We start from the raw sequence: 18861 nt of genomic DNA, 5'->3' as shown, positions 1-18861 counted from the left end.
TTTCATTTCCGTTTTCTGCAAATCAGTATTTTGTAGAGCCCCCATTTTGTTCCAACTAGGTGCAAGTCCTTAGGGTATGTCTCAACCAGCTTTGCAGGATTTTTGCAGGTTCTTATTTGTTATCTAACTTAAGCTCAGTCAGGTTCCATTGAACCTGCAAAGACAAAAGCAACATTCGAAAACATACATTTTCAAGTTTTGCCCCAGTTTCTCAATTAGACTTAGTTCTGGACTTAGACTGGGCTGTTCTAGCACATTAATTTCCTCTATGGTTCGGGTCGCTGCAGCCTCTAACAGGTTTTCTTCCAGGACTGTCTTGTAAAAGTTCTCGTTGCTGGGCTTTGCAGTATTTATTAGGATTTATGTTTCTCTTGGGATTTATTCAATATGTGCATGTTTTCTCACATAGACTCCAAATAAAATACTTTGAAGTTTTTCTATTTACATCGACATGCCACGCGGTGTGAATACATATCCATACCTGAAATAAAAAAAAGTGGATTCCTTTCTGCTTTAAACTTTTTTCAGGTAATTTAATTTCACTTACTTTACATGTAGGGACAACAAAATTTGCACATTTTTGAGCCACTGTCTGTCTCCCACTGTGACATTTACCTTACTGGGGTGTCAGGTGAGTGATTGGGTTTGGTGGGAACAAGGTGTACTTTCTAATATGACCCAGTCTTTTTTGCTTGTTGTTTGTTCCAGGGCAGATATGTGAGAAAACCAAGACCTTCGGGGTGCCTTGAAAACAATCGGCACCGAGGTGCCTTGCTGGCTGTCACTTTTCCTTTGTGAACTTTTCCATGTTTCAACATCCGGATGATGTCACAGCAGCTAGCCCAGCCCCCATACCTGGGGAAGTGGGAGGAGTCTTGCCTGGCAGTAGACTGGGGCAAAAAACAAGGAAGAGCTCACAGGCTGTTCAGGTTAGTGTTTGTGTGTGCTGCTACTCTTTCTATCTTGGAGACGAAGGAATACAGGAATTATCCTCCCCCGGTTGGCGGGTCCCTCGACATGGATATGGACGTCCCGGACTCCCCTCACGAGGACATGGGGCTGCTAAAGACGTTTGACTCCTCCGAGTTTGGCAACTGGGAGAAGATAGGCTCAGGTGGATTTGGGCAGGTATACAAAGTGCGGCATGTGAAGTGGAAAACATGGCTGGCCATCAAGTGTCCTCCCTGCCTTCATCTGGATGAAAAGTGAGTAATAAAAAAAAAACTTCTTGGCTCAGGCTTAAAGGAATTCAGCTCTCCTCCAGCAGAGCCGAGGTGTGTCTGGCTTCTGCTTTTGTCTGTCAAAGAGCCGCATTCACAGACCTGACCCACGGCTCACACCTCTCACCTCCCGTTTTACGTCCAGAACAGGTAGAGGCGGGTGACTCAGTGGCTTACAGTCTGGGCGCAGAGTGCCTGGAACAGGGTATTTCAACACAGATGAGTCGTGTGGAGTCACGACATCCTTGTGTATTCACAGAACGAGCTCCACGTCTCCAGGTCATTCAAAGCTACAACCCCGAGCTCCCAAATGTTTCCTGCCTCCAGTCAGAGATGTTATCACGCTCTGACCCCGGGGAGCGGCCCATTGAAGTCGATGTGTGGGAGTAGCGGAGGGGTCTTCTTTCCCACAGGCACTCCTGGAGATTGCGCAAACATCTAGAGTAGTCTGACATTTGCACGTCTGTCTCTCCTGAAGGCAGTTGAGGCCTTTTCCACTCTTTTTTTTTTCTCTCTTCCAGGTGTTTGTGCCATGCTGCTGTAAGTTCAGGTTCCTGCAAGTCCTTATTAGAGCTTGTTCCGTCACAGAGCCTGTGAGCGGAAGCTTCTTTTGCTGCTGGTTTTGTTACTAGTTGCTCTTTAAACCACCAGATCCCTTCCACTAACCCTCCTGGACATTTTGTTGTTGACATAGATTACATAATATTTGTATATTTAAAAAAAAAACAACTCTTACTTAATCGTAATTTTTTTTATTCCTATTTGCTCTTTTTAAATAAAACGAGAAATCTGTGTCCTTTCTAAGATTTTTGTGCCATTTTTTTCATTTAAAATGTTTTTTTTAATGGAAAAATTCTGGAAATGTATGGAATTTGATTTCTGTATATCTGGACAAGTGGAGAGTAAGGAAATAAGAACATGGAAAAACATCAATAGTTCTACACTTTATTCAATCGCTTATTTCTTCCTTAATTTTTTTTCATTATTTCCTTCCTTCCCTACTTCCTTCTGCCCTTGTTTCCTTCCCTCCTCCTATCTTTCTTTACCTATTTTGTAATACTTCCTTCTTTCTGGTGCTCTACCTTCTTTCTCCTCTCATTTATATGTCTCCTTTCCTTATTATTTCCTCTCTTCCTCTGTTCCAGTTTCTGGATTTTGCAGGTTCCTTATTGAGAGACTCACTTTAAAAAAATATCTGCCACAGCTTTGTAGTGAACATTAATATTTTATATAGTAAGACAAATTTAAATGACTGAAAACTGGAACGCTGAGTCGAGAAAAGCACGGACTGTTTATAATAATGTGTAGTCTGCCTGGTGAAGACATTTCACCATGTAGTGGAAATTGCATTAGATGAGTGAATGTTTATTGTGATTAGAATTTTAAGTGTTGATTGTAACTCTATCAGGAAATCTGTTTTGGACAACTTTTTGTTGTAATTGCACAACAAAAAAGAAACTGATCAGAATGTCACCTCTGCAAAAAGATCCATTTGGCATGTAAGGCTCTTTGTGTGGAGGAAATGTTCTAAGAAATTAAACGAATTGCAGGGGAAAAAAATGGCTTTGAAGAGATTAAAAGTCAGAAAATGTGTTAATATTTTTGTCAACGTCAATGTGAGAACAGTGGGAAGGAGATAACTAAGAAAAACGAAGAGATGAATCTGATTTGTTTTATATGACAGACCCTCTGGTGGCTCTTTAAACCCCAGCCTGTTGTGTTTAATAATGGTGGTGAAATCAACCGCTTGAGACTGACGGATGTCACGAAAACATTCTGAACCTTTTGACTGTCGGCTCCCTTCTCATTCATGCTGCTTCTCCTCTACCTGAAGCCAAAGATGTTATCTCCTCCATCAACATCTGCTAAGGTACATAAACAGTCATCTGTCTTCAGCCTGCGCACTGACCCACACATGACATCCAGCAGCAGGTTCTGAAAGCCACCTTTGTCTGGCTGCTTCGCTGGCTGCCACTGTGTGGCACAGACAATATAAGAAGCGGCGGAACCGGTCTGTCCAGGCCTCCCTCTGTTAAAGCAGGGACATTGTTTGATCCGGATGAGTTACTTGAATTAGATGAAGCATTAACCAAACAAGTTCTTACCCAGTTTTCCATCTAATGTTAGATTTTGTTGTGTTTTCCTCCCTCCACGCCTTTCCAGGAGGGATGAAGTTCTCTTTCCTGTGTTTTTGCACTCATCTGATTTCATTTTGATCACGTTTGAGAAGCAGGATTCCCAGTCCGGCTCACCACATTTCACAGTTTAAACCGAGTGAGCGGCGGCGTAGTGAGTGGGATTTATCCTACTTTGATCATTAGCAGGCTAACGGCCTGCCCCTGAGATAAGTGAACCGAGGTCACGCACGACCTGCACAGTTGTGTTTGAGATATTGCAGCAGGGTCAGTGAGCTGATAAAGCTGCAGAGCGTGAGCTGTTGTTCAACCCCCTCTGGACTATGTGAAAACTGGAATGTTCTCCAGGCTTTGAAAGGGCCATTATGAGATTTAAAGAGTGCTGTTCACTTTAATTTAGGACAAATAAGTGAAGTACAGACATCCATAAAAGTGCTCCTTGGCATTTAGCTTATTCTAGAACCGAGCAACGACGTGTGCCGACATTCAGGTCAGAACGAAAGCAGGTTAATGTTTAATAAGAGGGAACGTTGGATAAAAAGTGTTCAACTAGAAATGAGGAACAAAACCAGGATGACTTGCAGAAATTTCACCTGCAGTTTGATTGAGCTTCACTGAGCAAACTTTCCGACAAACTGTTCTTCACTGTTCCTGTTTTGTGTGGGGTCCCACAGGGCGCTGTGTTGGGCCCCCTTCATTTTGCTTTTTATTCGTTCCTGCCTGGCCCCGCGCTGAGGAAGCGTGTTGTGTTGCACTTTGAGACAGCAGTCCACGTGTTCATCATAACACAGCGAGATTACTCTAAGGCACTTTATGTTAGGGGTTAGGGGATTCGCTATTGCTGTGCTACAGATGGATGAAACATGTGCTGCGAGTCCGTTAAGTAGCATAATGTGAGCACATTTGTCTTGTTTGTGCTGCGCTTCCTGACACTCCCATACATTTTAGAACTTATTTTAACGTTTCTTTGTTGCCACCTACCTTGTCTTGCCCTGTCCTTTCTTTCTGAGTCGCTGCATGATAATACACCCTTCTGTTGTCTTAAGTCACCTGATCAACTGCTTCTCATTACTATGCGGGACGGCATCTCTGCAGCTCCTTTGCACTTTTAGAAAGGCCTTTTCTGTTCTGATTACATTGAATTGGCGTTTGATTAATAGCCCTGATAAATAGCTCTGATTTCCTTCATTTTAGGACACTTTTCAATCAGACGATATTTACATGTGAAGCCAGTCTTATCCACTGATCTTTTTTACCTCTGCTTCTGTCTGGCAGACCCGCTCATTAGGTCACTGTTGCCAACTTAGCAACATTGTTTGCACCATTTCAGAAAAAAAAATCAGGTGTCGTCAAAAATCTGAATCGGCAAGGCAGACTTTTTAAAGATCAGTGATCGTCCAGCAAACTGCCATCAGTGCACCGCTACCTTTGATGGTACCTGAGATGCTAATTTAGATTTTTTTGGTTGTTTTTAAGCTTTTCATTTTATGGCAGGTCTTGTCTGTTTTTCTGCAGTGTAATAATTATATTGGCTTTTATCTAGTGTTTTTATTGTAGCTTAAAACTGCTTTATACATCAAACTGGACTGAGTTATACTGGGAAATCTGGCGTAACTGTTTTGCAATCTAAAAGTCAACTCTTTTCTCTTAACTAAGGGATCGCTCTGAGCTCCTCGAGGAGGCGAAGAAGATGGAGGCAGCCAAATTCAGGTACATCCTGCCTGTATACGGGATCTGCAACGACCCTCAGGGCCTGGTCATGGAGTACATGGAGACCGGCTCCCTGGAGAACTTGCTGGCCAACGAGCCGCTGCCCTGGGAACTTCGCTTCCGCATCATCCACGAGACGGCGGTGGGCATGAACTTCCTACACTGCATGAACCCGCCGCTTCTCCACCTGGACCTGAAGCCCGCCAACATCCTGCTGGACGGCCACTACCACGTCAAGGTACGGAGCGCTGCTTTGCAAACATCTCGTTCCTTGTTTCTCGCATTTCGGCACCAAAAGCGAAGGAATGGCTTCATGGAAACATCGCAAAAGATTCAAATAAAACACGAGAATGTCTCCCCTCATCTGACAGGTGTTTCTGAGGTTTTTCTCTGCAACCTCTAGGCAGTTCAGCCGTGCAGCTTGTAAATGGGTGGGAACCGTCACTTCTAGAGTTTAATACCTGGATGTAAACACCTCAGCCGGGCCTGTTCCAACAGGATTAATTTAGCTTCCATTAAATCTCCCTCTCTGAGAGTGTGTGCGCGTGTGTGTGCTTGGGCGTGCACTCCTCCGCGCAAATATACAGGGCCTCTCCTCTCCGGCAGGTTGGGACATGGCCGTGTTGCCCTCATCATACCATTCAGTGCACATAATAAAAGCTTAGCTGCCTGTCACACTCGACGGGCAAAGTTAGTCATCGCTGCGATGGCATTTCACGAGAAATCCGACGCTGGCGATGCGATTGAACTCAGGCTCTGATCTCCTTTCAGATATCTGACTTTGGCCTGGCCCGGTGGAACGGCCTGGCCCAGACTGATGACATCAGCAGAGAGGGCTTCTGCGGCACCATAGCCTACCTGCCGCCAGAAAGAATCATAGAAAAGGACAGAGTGTCGGACACGAAGCACGACGTCTACAGGTTGGTTTCCTCAGAACTTGACACGCAGTTTGTTGATTGTAAATGCAGGTGTTCCTGTTCAGATTTCTCATCCAGTACCGTTGTCAATCAAGTGTGGTAGATTAATTTAGAATCGTAAATCGGGAAGTAATTCAAACCAATTTGTCATTTCATGCTATACTTAATAGCCAGGGCCGGATTTAATTTGATTTTGGCCCCTGGGCTGGAATTCATTTTGGTGCCCTATCCACTAGAGAAAAAATAGTTTGCTAATGAAAATTTCAGCGCATTAATAGGTAAAACTATATATAATTATGCAGGAACTTTTGACACCAACTGATGATGGTGAGTTTAATATGTGCCCTGGCCAGTTGCTCCATGTTGTTCCCCCCAAAAAAATTTGTATTGTGTAGTCATAAAATCCCATATCACCTGACATGAGCCTACCACTCCATGTAAAGTATCATGTCTGCAAAACATGTATTTATAAAAGTAAAAAAATAAAATCTGTGCACCCCACCCCAATACATCAGAGCCCTGGGCTACTGCCCCTTTAAGTCCTTTCTAAAGTCTGGCCCAGTTACTAGCATACAACAAAACCTCATCAAACAGCATTCCTCAGCTATCTAATATGCAGATTCATCTCCATATATATATTATACATATACACACACTTTGTCAAACTCTTAAGTGGTGTTTATTTCATTAGGCCGTTCTGTGTTTATTTCACATGGCCGTTCTTTTTCCTTCCACTCAATTTTGTAACAGTATGCTTGGATACAGCACTCTGAATACCCGACCTCGTCAGCAATGTTTTGCTGCTTCCCCTCCTTTTGGAAGGTGACAGTGATCAAACCCTCAAGGACCAGTAACCTGCATGTTTTAGATACCCTGATTCAACACAGCACAGTCAACAGAACGGTTCGTTAGCATGGCTCTGTAGAGCCGTTTACATCAGCTGTGTAGGAGCAAGGAGACATTTAACCCCAGCAGGACACCGGGTCCTTCAAGACCTGCAATGGACAACCCCGGACTACAGGACAAGCGGCGATTTAGCAGTCTTTGCCGTGATTTTGTCAGGAAACACTGAAAGTTTCTGCATCAGAAATACTTTCTGTTTGGTGTTATGTGGCATTCTGAGTAGAAAAAGTAGTAAAAGTAACAAAATGTGCTGCTGGAGAACGAACATGCGCATTGATATCACTGGAACAGTCACCTTGGACTTCTATAGCTTTAGATTAAATACCACTTTATGTGCAGTTTAATGTTTTCTAGGAAAATCACACCTCTTTCTCTATTTATGTTTTATCTCTTTCAGCTTCTCCATCGTGATCTGGGGCATTCTCACACAGAAGAAACCCTACCAGGGTAAGGCCTGCAGCACAAACACAAGCAGTAACGGTTTTTGTGAAGAAAAACAAATGAGGCGTGTTGGGGAGAAATAATACCGCCGGTTGCTTTGACAACTTTTCAGCTATTTCCATCTCAATATCAAGCCTCCCTTTTATTTTTAAACTTCCAACAAACCTCCAGACCACAGTATTCAAGGTGTGTACCTGAGCATGTTTGCTGTCGAAATTCCACAGCAGGCAGGTGGACTGGGCAAGGTTGGAATTTTTTTCTTTCGTTTTCCCAGGCGTATAGTGTAGCCTTGTTTTTTTTTTTTTTTTAACAACTGGCACCTACTTTAGGCAGGGTTGGCGCTGCCTATATTGACCCAGAAAAAAAGAAAAAGTGAGGAATTGCCAGGTTGATTGCCGTGCCGCCCCCTTATGGCTACAATAGCTGCTTTAAGCTGTGCCGTCTTCTCTGTGAATCATTTGACTTGGCTGATTCCCACCGCTGGATAGAACTGGGTCAGACCATTTAGGCTGCCGTGGGAAACAAGCACATGGTGTGTGGGCGCTAAGAAAGATGGTGATAACGCTGCGCATCGCCGGTTGTTCTTGTAGGTAGAGGGACACGGTGTACTCTGATGTAGTCTTAGGATGAAATATGTCCGAATGGGTAATAATTAAACTGGCATTTTCCTCCTTAGGAGAAAACAACATCCTGCAGATCATGGTGAAAGTGGTTAAAGGAGTTCGTCCAGATCTGGGTTTGGTGCCAAGAAGTCGACCTTCTACCTGCGCCGGTTTCCTGAGCCTCATGCAGCGCTGCTGGGTCAACAGCCCTAATGCCAGACCCACCTTTCAAGGTTGGTGTGGACTTTTTATTTATTTATTTATTTTTATCTTTGCTCTAAAAGAAAACATCAATTAGACAAACTGTCTCATGTCTGCTAGTATGGGATGCTTTTTCCTTTCTTTTTGATCCAATTTCACCTGCACATGACGTTTGATTCGTTACTTTCTTCTCTCAGAAATTACATCTGAAGCTGAGGAGCTTTGCTCCAAACCTCAAGATGAGCCCAGGACCCCGAGGTTATCAACATCATCAGAACCAGAACCCTTGTCCCCCAACCCAGTCGCCAGTGACCAGGTAAAGTCATGGCAGGATTACACACACTGATTTTGAGATCAGGTCTTATCTTTATTAAATAATGATGGAGGTAGTTCAGGCTGTTAATTGGGACGAAAAGTTGGATGAAAACGAGGGAAGCTGAGCAACCAATCAGGCTTTTCTTGGCCGAGACCAACATCCGTTTCTTTTTAAGGTCTAACGTGCCAGCTCTGACTTCGTCCAATTACATTTTGAACTAAATACTATGTTTGCATAAAGTGGAAAAAATGTGCTGCAGTTTTTGCTAGAAGTTGGTTGATGCTTTTGTCAGTCCATCCAGAAATTCATGCAGAGTTAACAAATCCCCACATTTTTTCAGTATGATGGAATATTGTGTTTATTGTGATTTTTTTCAAAAGCGTTGGTTTAACTCCCACCCACAGGTGCTGCCTCAAAAATTACTTTATGTCAAGTTATGAAAGATGTAGCGAGTAACACAAGTCCAACTATTTAGGTTCTTCAAAGGCATGAACATTTTTGTGTGTCCAATCTGTCTGCTCGCTGTCGTTTTTATCTGTTTTCTTCTAGAAGTAGATTTTGTAAGGGGGTTAATGAGGAGAAAATATTGCAAATTTCCTTGCAAATATTTCTGAAGTCGCAGTATCAAATTAGTGATTTTGACTGCAAAAAATAACAGAAATCACAGAGGACTGCTTTATAAATGAAAAATGTTTAGAGTTCTTTGCTTTATTGCATTTTATGAATGGAGAAAAAAAAGACTCAGATCTTTGTTATATGTCATCTGCCAATAACAATTAGATAATCAATGGAAAGTCACTTGATTTTGTCGTCTAGCCAAATAATTTCTGAATCGGATCAGAATCCTAAATCACATTCTCCCTCTCGTTGAACAATCTAAAACCAACATCAGTCCAATAGAACGTTTTCTTTAAGCTGCAGTCCTCATTAAGCCACTTGAGTTGTGGCATTCTGTGGATCTGAAAATAAATCAAACACCGTAAGAATTCCTGCAGAGATGACAGGACTCCTAATTACTTTACTCTAGATGCTTATGTTAAACATGCGTCCCGTACAGGTATTTTCACAGCCCACTTTAAAAAAAACATAGTAGAAGCATTTGTCTGCTTTTGCGTAATAGCCTAGATTATTATCAGGTCTTAGTCAGGATTATCTATTCAGTGTGCAGATGGTTTGAAAGACTCCAGCCAGGCTGATTAGAAAGGCATGAAGAGATCCGCCCTGCCACATGTAACTTCTCTGCCCTGGCTGTCTGTTAGGTTTTATTTGAGGTTGTAAAGTTTAACTCCTGACATTGAAGCCGTTAAAAGGCCTCGCACATAAATACGTCTCAAACTCTCTGACCTGATATGGGAGCCTCTGGCTACTGAGATCTGCAGATTGCACTTTTCAAACCATTACCCAATCACCGCCTGTGACAAGCTGGAATACTGAGTTTGAAATGAACTCAAGCTGAACTCTCTTGTTATCATTAGATGTAGATGTTTAATTATTAAAGATCCGACCATAACAGTTTAACAGAATGTTTTGAACAGCCACTGAAGACCTCATTTTTATGCTCTGCAGCTTCTTGCTGTCGTTGAATCGGCACGCTGCTTCGCTTATTAATGTGTAACCAAGGAGTTTATCTCTCTCCAGTGTATCAGATGAGGTTATGGCTTTATAAGTCAGATGTCTGGTCCAGAACAAGCATTTCGTCACAGGAGAGGAATGTTGACCAACCTGTGTGTGTTGCACTGTGGTTTCCGGCCTGTTCAGGTATTCTGTACGTGACTAGAAGCAAACATCCAGCTCCGGCTTGGTGAAAGCCGATAGGCAGCACTGTCCGTAAGAACAAAAAGGAAGTTGTTTAAAGTTTCCAGCTGCATTTAAAATGAAAACAATCACAGGTTTTCCATTGAGCTGCCATTGAAAGTGAAATATGAAACGAGTCCCAGCGGCATGTTGGACTGTCAATGTAATGTCATGTACAGAATGTCAGGGAACTGTTTGTCCAAAGGTTGGACGCTAACCGAATGATTTTTCCACAGAGTAACGGCAGCAAACCGGTGCGTCCAAAGTCGGCCATGCTGCCGGAAAAAGACTACAGTCTGTCGGAGCTGCTGAACCAGGTGGATTCTGGGATCTCAAGGAGCTTTGATCGAGTGAAGGAGGACAGCATCCACAGCAAAGAGAACACCTGTAAGAGACTCTCGGGCATCTCCTCCGCAGATTCAGCTTTCTCATCCCAGGACTCCATCATGTCCATGTCCTTTGAAAAGGAAACCACATTTGGTAAGAGATAATTAAAGACCTACAGGTGGAGGTGTACCCCAAATGAGTAATCAGTCTTCTAAAGTCCGTTTTTGTTCTTTCCTACTGTCCAGATTCCGCTGAAGTCCAGAAGCGGAAGTTATGTGATGCCATCAGGACCAAAGACATCGCTAAGCTAATGAAAATTCTCCAGCCTCAGGATGTTGATCTTCCTCTGGAAGGAGGAGACAGCCTCCTCCACTTTGCCATCACTTTGGGTAACGAGGAGGCCGTCAAGTTCCTCCTTCTGAATGACGCCAATCCAAACCTTCCGAACGTTCGCGGTTCCACGCCTCTCCATCTAGCCACGGAAAAGCACCAGAAGCCACTGGCCGAACTTCTGCTCGGTCGGCGCAGGACTAATGTGAACGCCAAAGACGAGGACCAATACACGCCCTTGCACTGGGCAGCCCAGAACGGAGACGAGGCCATGACGCGACTGCTGCTGGACCGCGGGGCGACCATCAATGAGACTGACGGCCAGGGACGCACTCCGGCCCATGTGGCATGCCAACACGGTCAGGAGAACGTGATCCGGGTGCTGCTGAGCCGCAACGCCGATGTTCAGGTCAAGGGCAAGAACAACTGGACGGCGCTTCATTTTGCCGCCTGGCAGGGGCACCTGGGCATCGTCAAGCTGCTGGTCAAGCAGGCCGGCGTGAACGTGGACAGCCAGACGACAGATGGCCGTACGGCGCTGCATCTGGCATCCCAAAGGGGGCAGTACAGAGTAGCGCGGATCCTGATCGAACTGGGGGCGGACGTCCGCGTAACGTCGTCCGAGCTAAACACGGCACTACACGTGGCGGCAGAAACGGGTCACACCAGCACCTCCCGCCTGCTCATCAAACACCAGACAGACGTAAATATCCAAAACGCCCAAGGACTCACACCGCTCCACCTAGCGTCTCAGCGGGGCCACCTGGCCACAGTCAAGATGCTGATTGCAGAGGGGGCCGACCCCTACGTGTCTGACCGCGCTCAGCGTATCCCCTGTCACTTGGCAGCAGAGAATGGGCACAGTGAAGTTCTCAAAGAACTGATCCTTCACTGTCCAGATGGCGGTGGCCTGTCGGACCAGCAGGGACTCAGCCCGCTGCACCTAGCAGTGCAGGGCGGACACTCGAACGTCATTACCATGCTGCTGCCGCCGCAGGTCTGCCAGGACTTAACAGAGAGCGCAGTCCAGCCAGTGGCTGAGGAACCCCCTGCAGCGGAGGTCAAGCAGCTCCAAAGGAAGATTGTTATTCTCAAATTGACGGAGCACAAGGACAAAGACTGCCCAGAGTCCCCCAGCCCAGAGTCCCCCAGCCCACAGTGTGCCTCAGCACCATGCTAACAGGAACAAACGCACTGTGAACTTTGTACAGAACTGTCTTCCGTACTTACCAGCTGCCTCACACATTGGTAGGGCATTTGTATTGTTTTTGAAACTCTTTCTTGGACCAATGTAGATATCTCCTAATTGTTATAAAAGCTAAATGTAGTGTGCACACTGTAAATGGAATGTATAAACCTTTTTGTTTGACTGTTTTTGGGGAAGCAACATTCACTAGACATGAACATGTGTTGAATCTGTAGAATACCTTTTTGTTGACTTTTTGAGTGCCTGCACTGCTGCCTGTAGATAGCAATAACACTGACTGTATTTACACCTCACTGTTTGGGAATGATGCATTGACCTGGAAGCTGTTAAAATTGGAATATGTTTTTTTTTATTGACTTTTTGGAACGCTGCACAGCCGCCTTTAGGTAATGTTACCATTGTTATCTCCATTGTTACCAACAGGTAACAATGGTAACATTGGCTCTGTTCTGCAGCTCGATGTTTGAAGACAATATTAGGAATCTTGAGCTGTTAAAATTGGGATATGTTCTTTGTTGACATGGCGAACCGCTGCACCCAAGCCCCTATGTAGGTAAGGATTGTGGAACACCGACTGTACTACTGTACCTGATTGTTCAGATGGATGTTTTGGAGCTCAGGTTGTAAAGACCAAGGGTGTGATGTATTAAAAGCCTTTGACCCTTTTCCAATGAACTCTGCTTTAATTTTTAATAGTCATTAAACATGGGAATGAATAAGATATTGGATTTATTAGGATTGTAGAATGGAAGATGTGCCAATCAGTCGCCCAGAATGTGGAATGGAACACTTGATTGGTCAAATCCTGAAAATTAGATCTTTTTATTTCTTTCAGACTCTGATGTATTTTCATTCTTTTTCTATTGCATTCAAGCCACAAACTCTGTAAAAGAACCTCCAGTATATTTAGTGTGTTACAAAACAGAATCCAGTCAGACCTAGTAGCCAAGAAACGCCTGAAATTGTTTGTTTTTTCAACAAACTATTGTTACATACACAGGTTTAAGCTTGTTTTTTCCCTTTTTCTTAATATTACTGGTTCTTAAGAAAAATTGTAGGAAAAGTCAGCCCCTCATGTCACTGCAGGCTCGGAGGAGAAAGTCTCTCGTTTCAGAGTCACGGCTCCGCCTACACGTGTGTGGAGGACCTTTAAGCCTTGATCTTGACGAGAGTTGGCATGTCTGCATCTGCAGCCTCACCTGCAGTGTTATTATTATCTTTCTGCTTGTGCTCAGGAGCATGCTCAGGTTGGCACGGACCATGGGAACTGCCCCTGAGGGGGATCTCAGGCTGTAAGATAATGGATGATTGAGAAGGGGCGCTGATGTACGACCTGCAATTCCACCCTGTTGGCTAATTCCTCAGACCACTTTAACTTTTCATCGCTCTTAAACCAACACGCCAGCCCCCACCACAACCACCACCACCTCCTCCTCCTCCCTCTGCCTGACGCCTTGAGGGCTCGGCTTTTTGCAACTGGAGAAAGTTTGTACGGGTGGCAGATGCTGGAGATTGAGGCTGTTTTCTTACCTCGTGTTTGCTAAGGGCCCAGAAGATGTTTGTAATTTAACGCCTCCGCTTTGTGTACAATAGGCGCTGTCTGTTCTGCCTGTTGCCAGGTGACGCGTCTCATCTTCCGTTAGGGAAGAACAATGTGAACTTGTTGGCCAATCTCAGTCCTCATCTCATTTCAAGGCCATTGCTATGCTAGTAAACCAAGTAGAGCGCCTGCTAAAGGAATTTATGCAATCAACTCCACATTTTGTCACATTATGGCTTACAAATAAAATCTGAATTATTGTTCCTATGTGCTGATCTATGGAAAACCAACCATACAAAAATCTATATGTGTGTGGGCATATATGTATATATATATATATAAGTATAAAGAAATACATCTTTTTAGACAAAACTGTAACTACAAGAAAAAGTAAAAACAAAAAATATATATTACTATTTTGAGTTGGTTTGTCATATAAATTCTAAAAAAAACATTTTGTTATTACACTGGTGATAAAAAATGTGGGAAACTTTAACTTCATAGATGTTACCCCTTTTCCCATGTATTCATTCCTGGAAACAGTAAAACTAAAGGCCTTAATGAGGCTAAGGACAGATTTGTGTTGATCTGTCCTTCCGCTCCTGACACATCTGTTCTAGCCTCTGAATAAAGACTTCCTCGTTTGTCACATTTCTGTTGTTGAAAGAATCCTCCTTCAGGGCAAACACTCCATTGTAGTGTTACTGGTCACTTGTAGTCATGGAGGGAACATGCTGTCCAAGCTGTCACAAAACCATGCCGTTCATATCTCATGGTGTACGGACCACGAAGAACCTGTTCTGTCGAGATTTCTTCTGGGAAAAACAAAACAAAAAAATCTTTAAGTATAGGATTTTAAAGATGGACAGGATCCACAGGTTGAAGTTTGCTTTTACACATTGCAACTACAAACTGACAACTCAAACACTTCTGGGAAGCACAAGCCATCAGAAGTGCTAATTAAAGTTTGCCACAGGCCAAGCAAGGCCGATCAAACTGAAATGTAACATTCCAGAACACACCATTCCCACTAAAACCTAGAGGACTTGAGACTAAGACTGCAACTAACTTTCCAACAAGTCAACGACCCTAAAGTTGCATCCAGAGGGATCACGGAATAGTTAGACCAAAACATGTTCATGTGTCAGAATGGTTCAGTCAAAGTCAAGAACTAAATCCAATTTATGGCAACACTGGAAAAGTGATTTTCACAGACGCTGTTCTGTAAAGACGAATAGGCAAAAATATCAACTGTGGCTGCAACAAAAGGTGATTCTACTATGTTTCAGATTCTTCTTAAGTGCAGAACTACTTTAAACAGCATCATTTTACATTTTTTCACTATGTTTTGTAGGTTCATCACCCCAACAAAGCACACAGAGGGATTTGATCGTAACGTGGCAACCCTGGTTTGTAACCATAACTTTCCAAACAGGACCTGCTGTGTGATCAAGCAGTGTCTCAGGGATTGCATGGCTTCATTTTTGCATGAATTGTTTGTATGCTTTCTTTGTGTCGCAGTGCCACGGACGTTTCCACTCAGGTGAGTCACGGCTCTGTCAGACTGGCAGACGGAAAGCAGAGAGCCCTCGTGAATCACGGTGCGTTCAACACGTGAGCCTAAAGGCCCTTATCGCGATACATCGGCAACATTCACGAGCCGATTTCACTCAAAAAAACAACAACAACAGCAACATTTTTAAAAGGCCTTTTAGCAGCAGATTACCTGAAAACAAAACTCTAATCAGAGTTGCTTTGACTTCTTTTGGGGCCCGTGTGTTTTGCCTCTTTCATTTTTAATCTCACAGAACCCGCTCAGCAGGATCCATGAGGTCGCCTGCCTGAGCAGCGAGGCAAGCTGCGACACGCGGAGAAAAGCTTCGGGGATGTGAACGCGAATCTGCAGCGATGAGCTGCGAGATTTGCGACTAAGTCATCTAAAGCACTCCGTGGTAACCGAAAGTACTGAAATAAAAAAAAAAATTAAGTTGGCTTCGATTTAACTCCGTGCTGAACAAAGAGCTCCGGTGCATTGCTCACCTCCTGAATGTTTTTTTTTTTTTTTTTTGGGGGGGTGGGGGAACATCTGTGAGGCAGAAAACGGGCCCGGTGTTGCTGCACGGTAACCGGCGCTCTGCCACCGCGTCAACATGTGGCCCTCCTGTTTGTTCTTGGAGGAGCCCAGAGAGACGTGTCAGGATTTGTTTGCAGCGTGACACCAGTCTTGGCAATATTTGTTGCAAGCTGATGAGGCAAACGGACGCGTGTGCGATCACAAAGCCTGATTCGCAGACTTGTTCTTCTGACACTGGCTCACAAAGAGTCGTCCCTTCACGTGTCCCTGCAAACGACACAAAAATCCGCGAGTGTGTGACTAATGGAGGTCCCTGCCAATGTTTTCTATCCCTTTTCGCCTTTTGCACATTTTGTTCTTCAGAGCAAACGTGTTTTATTGGGATTTACGTTACAGAGCAACATTCTCGATTGAGATTTGAGTTTAGGTTGAAACTTTGACTACATTCCCAACACTTTGATTCAAACCATGCACGTAGCAGTTGTGATTTTGGTCTGATCTAACAGAGCAGCGCCTTATTCAGTGTTTGCTTTGTCCTCTACTATATTTTGGTCTTCCTCAGTCATCGAGTGCACGATTAATAGTTGTCCCTGTTGTTGTCTGGGCTGATTCTTTTATTAATAGTCTCCTTGCCTGGCCTGCCAGTTCAGATGGAAGGTCACGTCCTGGTAAGATTACAGTTGTTGTACCAGTTTCACATTTGGATGAAGGACACTACTGCTATTGAGATGCTTAAGTCTTCTGATATGATTTCCTAACCTAACTATGCTGCAGACTTCTCCATGACTTCCTCCATGACCCGTTGATTGCAGTAGTATGTTGGTCTTCATGAGACTCTGTTCACTAATTGCCAAAAACTGCTGCACTTGCCTTCAAATGTGTTAAACTCATTGAGAATGAAACCTCTTTCCCAAGAGTGACCTGGTCAAGATGGCAGCAGAAAACATGCAAAAAGACCAAATACAAACAAGAGACACAATAAGGTTTCATGCTTATGAGTTACACCTGATAAGTTACGGGAGCAAAATGAGCCATTCTTTACAATTCACTTGAATTGCCCCAAAGTTACAGGCAATATTTTAAAGTCCATTTTCCCAGTTCAGTTGTAAATTTTTTGGACTTGCAGAGCGCAGATCATAATGACTAAAGTTTCTACGCAGAAACAAGAATAATCTTTATAGATAAAGACCAGCCAGTGAGGGTCTGAGATCAGTGAAACACTAACATTTTGTCGTAGCATGCCGTGAATAATGATATACTTGACAAAAAAAACAAACAAAAAAAAAAACAGTCATATAATGTGTCAGATTTTTAAATTGTTTTTCCAAATTCTGGGCTGAAGAGTTCATGAATAGCCGATCTAATTCAAGTTTTAGCTTAGAAATGAGTTTGTCAATAAGATTTATCAATCAGAATACGTCGAGTTAGCAGGCTAGGGAGGAGCAGTGGGCGCTGTTTACCACAGTGCTTTTGATTTATCTGCATTAAAAACCACCTTAAGCCTCTTCAGACCGCACTGAACAAATGCATATTGCAAAAAGTTTAAACGATTGAGAAACGGAAGAAGATGAATAATAAATAACCGCATCATCGGCATAAAGATGGGATTTAGCATCAGGCAATTTGTCACAGGCTGTTGACATAAATTATGAACAACAATGGCCTGAGTAAGGAGCCGTGTGGCACTCCTTACTTGAGCCTCGAGGCACTCCCTGTGAAACAGCAAGGAGGGAGGAAAAAGACCCCGCAGCCTGGACACAATGCGTGCTGCTGCGTAAATAGTTTGAGAACCAGCTGCAACTTGAAGAAGAGGTAGCACAGTTTTGTAGAGTCGATTCATCAAGATGTGATCAAAAGCTTTAGATTAATTAGATTAATTTAAAAAGTTGTGCAATGTTTTAGCATCTGTGTTGTCATTTACCACTTTAAGAGAAGCAGATGTTAAATTGTGCTTTTTACAAAAAAAACCAAAAAAAAAACCTTGGCTGGAAAACTAAAACTAAAACCAATTTTAGTTTTTTCCCCCAACCAATTTTTCCAGAACTTCACTTGTTAGCTCCAAATCTCCTCCGTTCTCAAGACATAACTTTACGTAGCAGAGTTATGTCAACAGAAGGCAGGAGGACGTTCTGGTCCCTTCTTGCATCTTTAAAGTGTAACTGAGCCCAGGTTTAGTTTTGCTTGAATTACTCAAGTTTCTCCAGGAGGGGGCGCCTGAGTCACACGGTCAATTCTAGTGCCGTCCGGATCAGGGGTGTGAAATACTACTGAAATATTTACAATCCTAGTGTTTCAACTATTTTTGTCCAGCTAAATTCGTTTCAAAGGTACTTTTTTAATCCCAGAGGGAAACTAAACAAATCAAAATACATAAATCAACCACCCTAGAGTCGCAAAAGTTACGTGACTTGCTGAGAAAAGAAAACTCAACTATCCAGCTACTAAATGAGGAAATGTATCATTTGTAAAGGGCCGTCATTTTATTTCTTTTTGTAGGTTTTAAAATAATAAAAAATGTATAACTTTTATGCTGATCAATTTCCTTGTATGCAGTGTTGATATTTGTGGAAAATGAAGACGAGTGGAGGTGGGGAACATAATTTCTAATCTTATGCTAAGAATTTGCTCCCATGTCTAAAACACTGATCACTTTCTGTCAAAGTTATTTGGAGCCATTGTGGAGGGTCCAAAGAGCCACTTGTTCCTCTGGAGAGTACCCCTGGTCTAGATCAATCACAGGATTCAACGATTATCCATTGAAAATGTGTTCGATTTTTGTTGTTGTTGTGAAACATTTAGATTTTTCTATCATTAAATGAGGTAAAACAACAAAGAAAAATGAAAGCTGTCGCCTGTAGCCTCCCTACGTGAGCTCAGAATTCCAGAAAACTGTCTGAAACTAAATTTAAAAAATGAAGACAGCTCATTCTGTTGTAGTCAGGTTCTTGTGTATATTCCCAGATACGGCATCAGCTGGAGAATGCAGGGCCAAATGAGCCTAAAGTATCACTGACGCGTCCCTGGAGCAGCTGGCATTACAGAGGGTTTATACATGTTGTAAGAAAAACTGAACTGCTCTGCAAGGTTTTGATGGTCTTTAAGTACTTGAACTACTTTATAAATAGGCGTAAAAAGGGTAAAAAA

General features: G+C 43.3%; 1 protein-coding gene across 1 annotated transcript; it reads left to right on the top strand.

The window, feature by feature from the left end:
* The first annotated feature begins 715 nt into the window (after positions 1 to 715).
* Positions 716 to 12768, top strand: ripk4 (receptor-interacting serine-threonine kinase 4). Its single transcript, XM_008428225.3, has 8 exons — positions 716 to 1205; positions 5012 to 5303; positions 5837 to 5985; positions 7283 to 7332; positions 8003 to 8161; positions 8327 to 8445; positions 10476 to 10719; positions 10812 to 12768. Exons 1-8 carry the CDS (start codon positions 823 to 825, stop codon positions 12074 to 12076), a joined length of 2661 nt encoding a protein of 886 aa, XP_008426447.1. The 5' UTR covers positions 716 to 822; the 3' UTR covers positions 12077 to 12768.
* The last annotated feature ends 6093 nt before the right edge of the window (positions 12769 to 18861 follow it).

The sequence above is a fragment of the Poecilia reticulata genome, chromosome 14 (genome assembly GCF_904066995.2).
Source record: "Poecilia reticulata chromosome 14, P_reticulata-male-v2, whole genome shotgun sequence".
NCBI lineage: Eukaryota > Metazoa > Chordata > Actinopteri > Cyprinodontiformes > Poeciliidae > Poecilia > Poecilia reticulata.
This window is presented reverse-complemented; position numbering and strand designations above follow the sequence as displayed.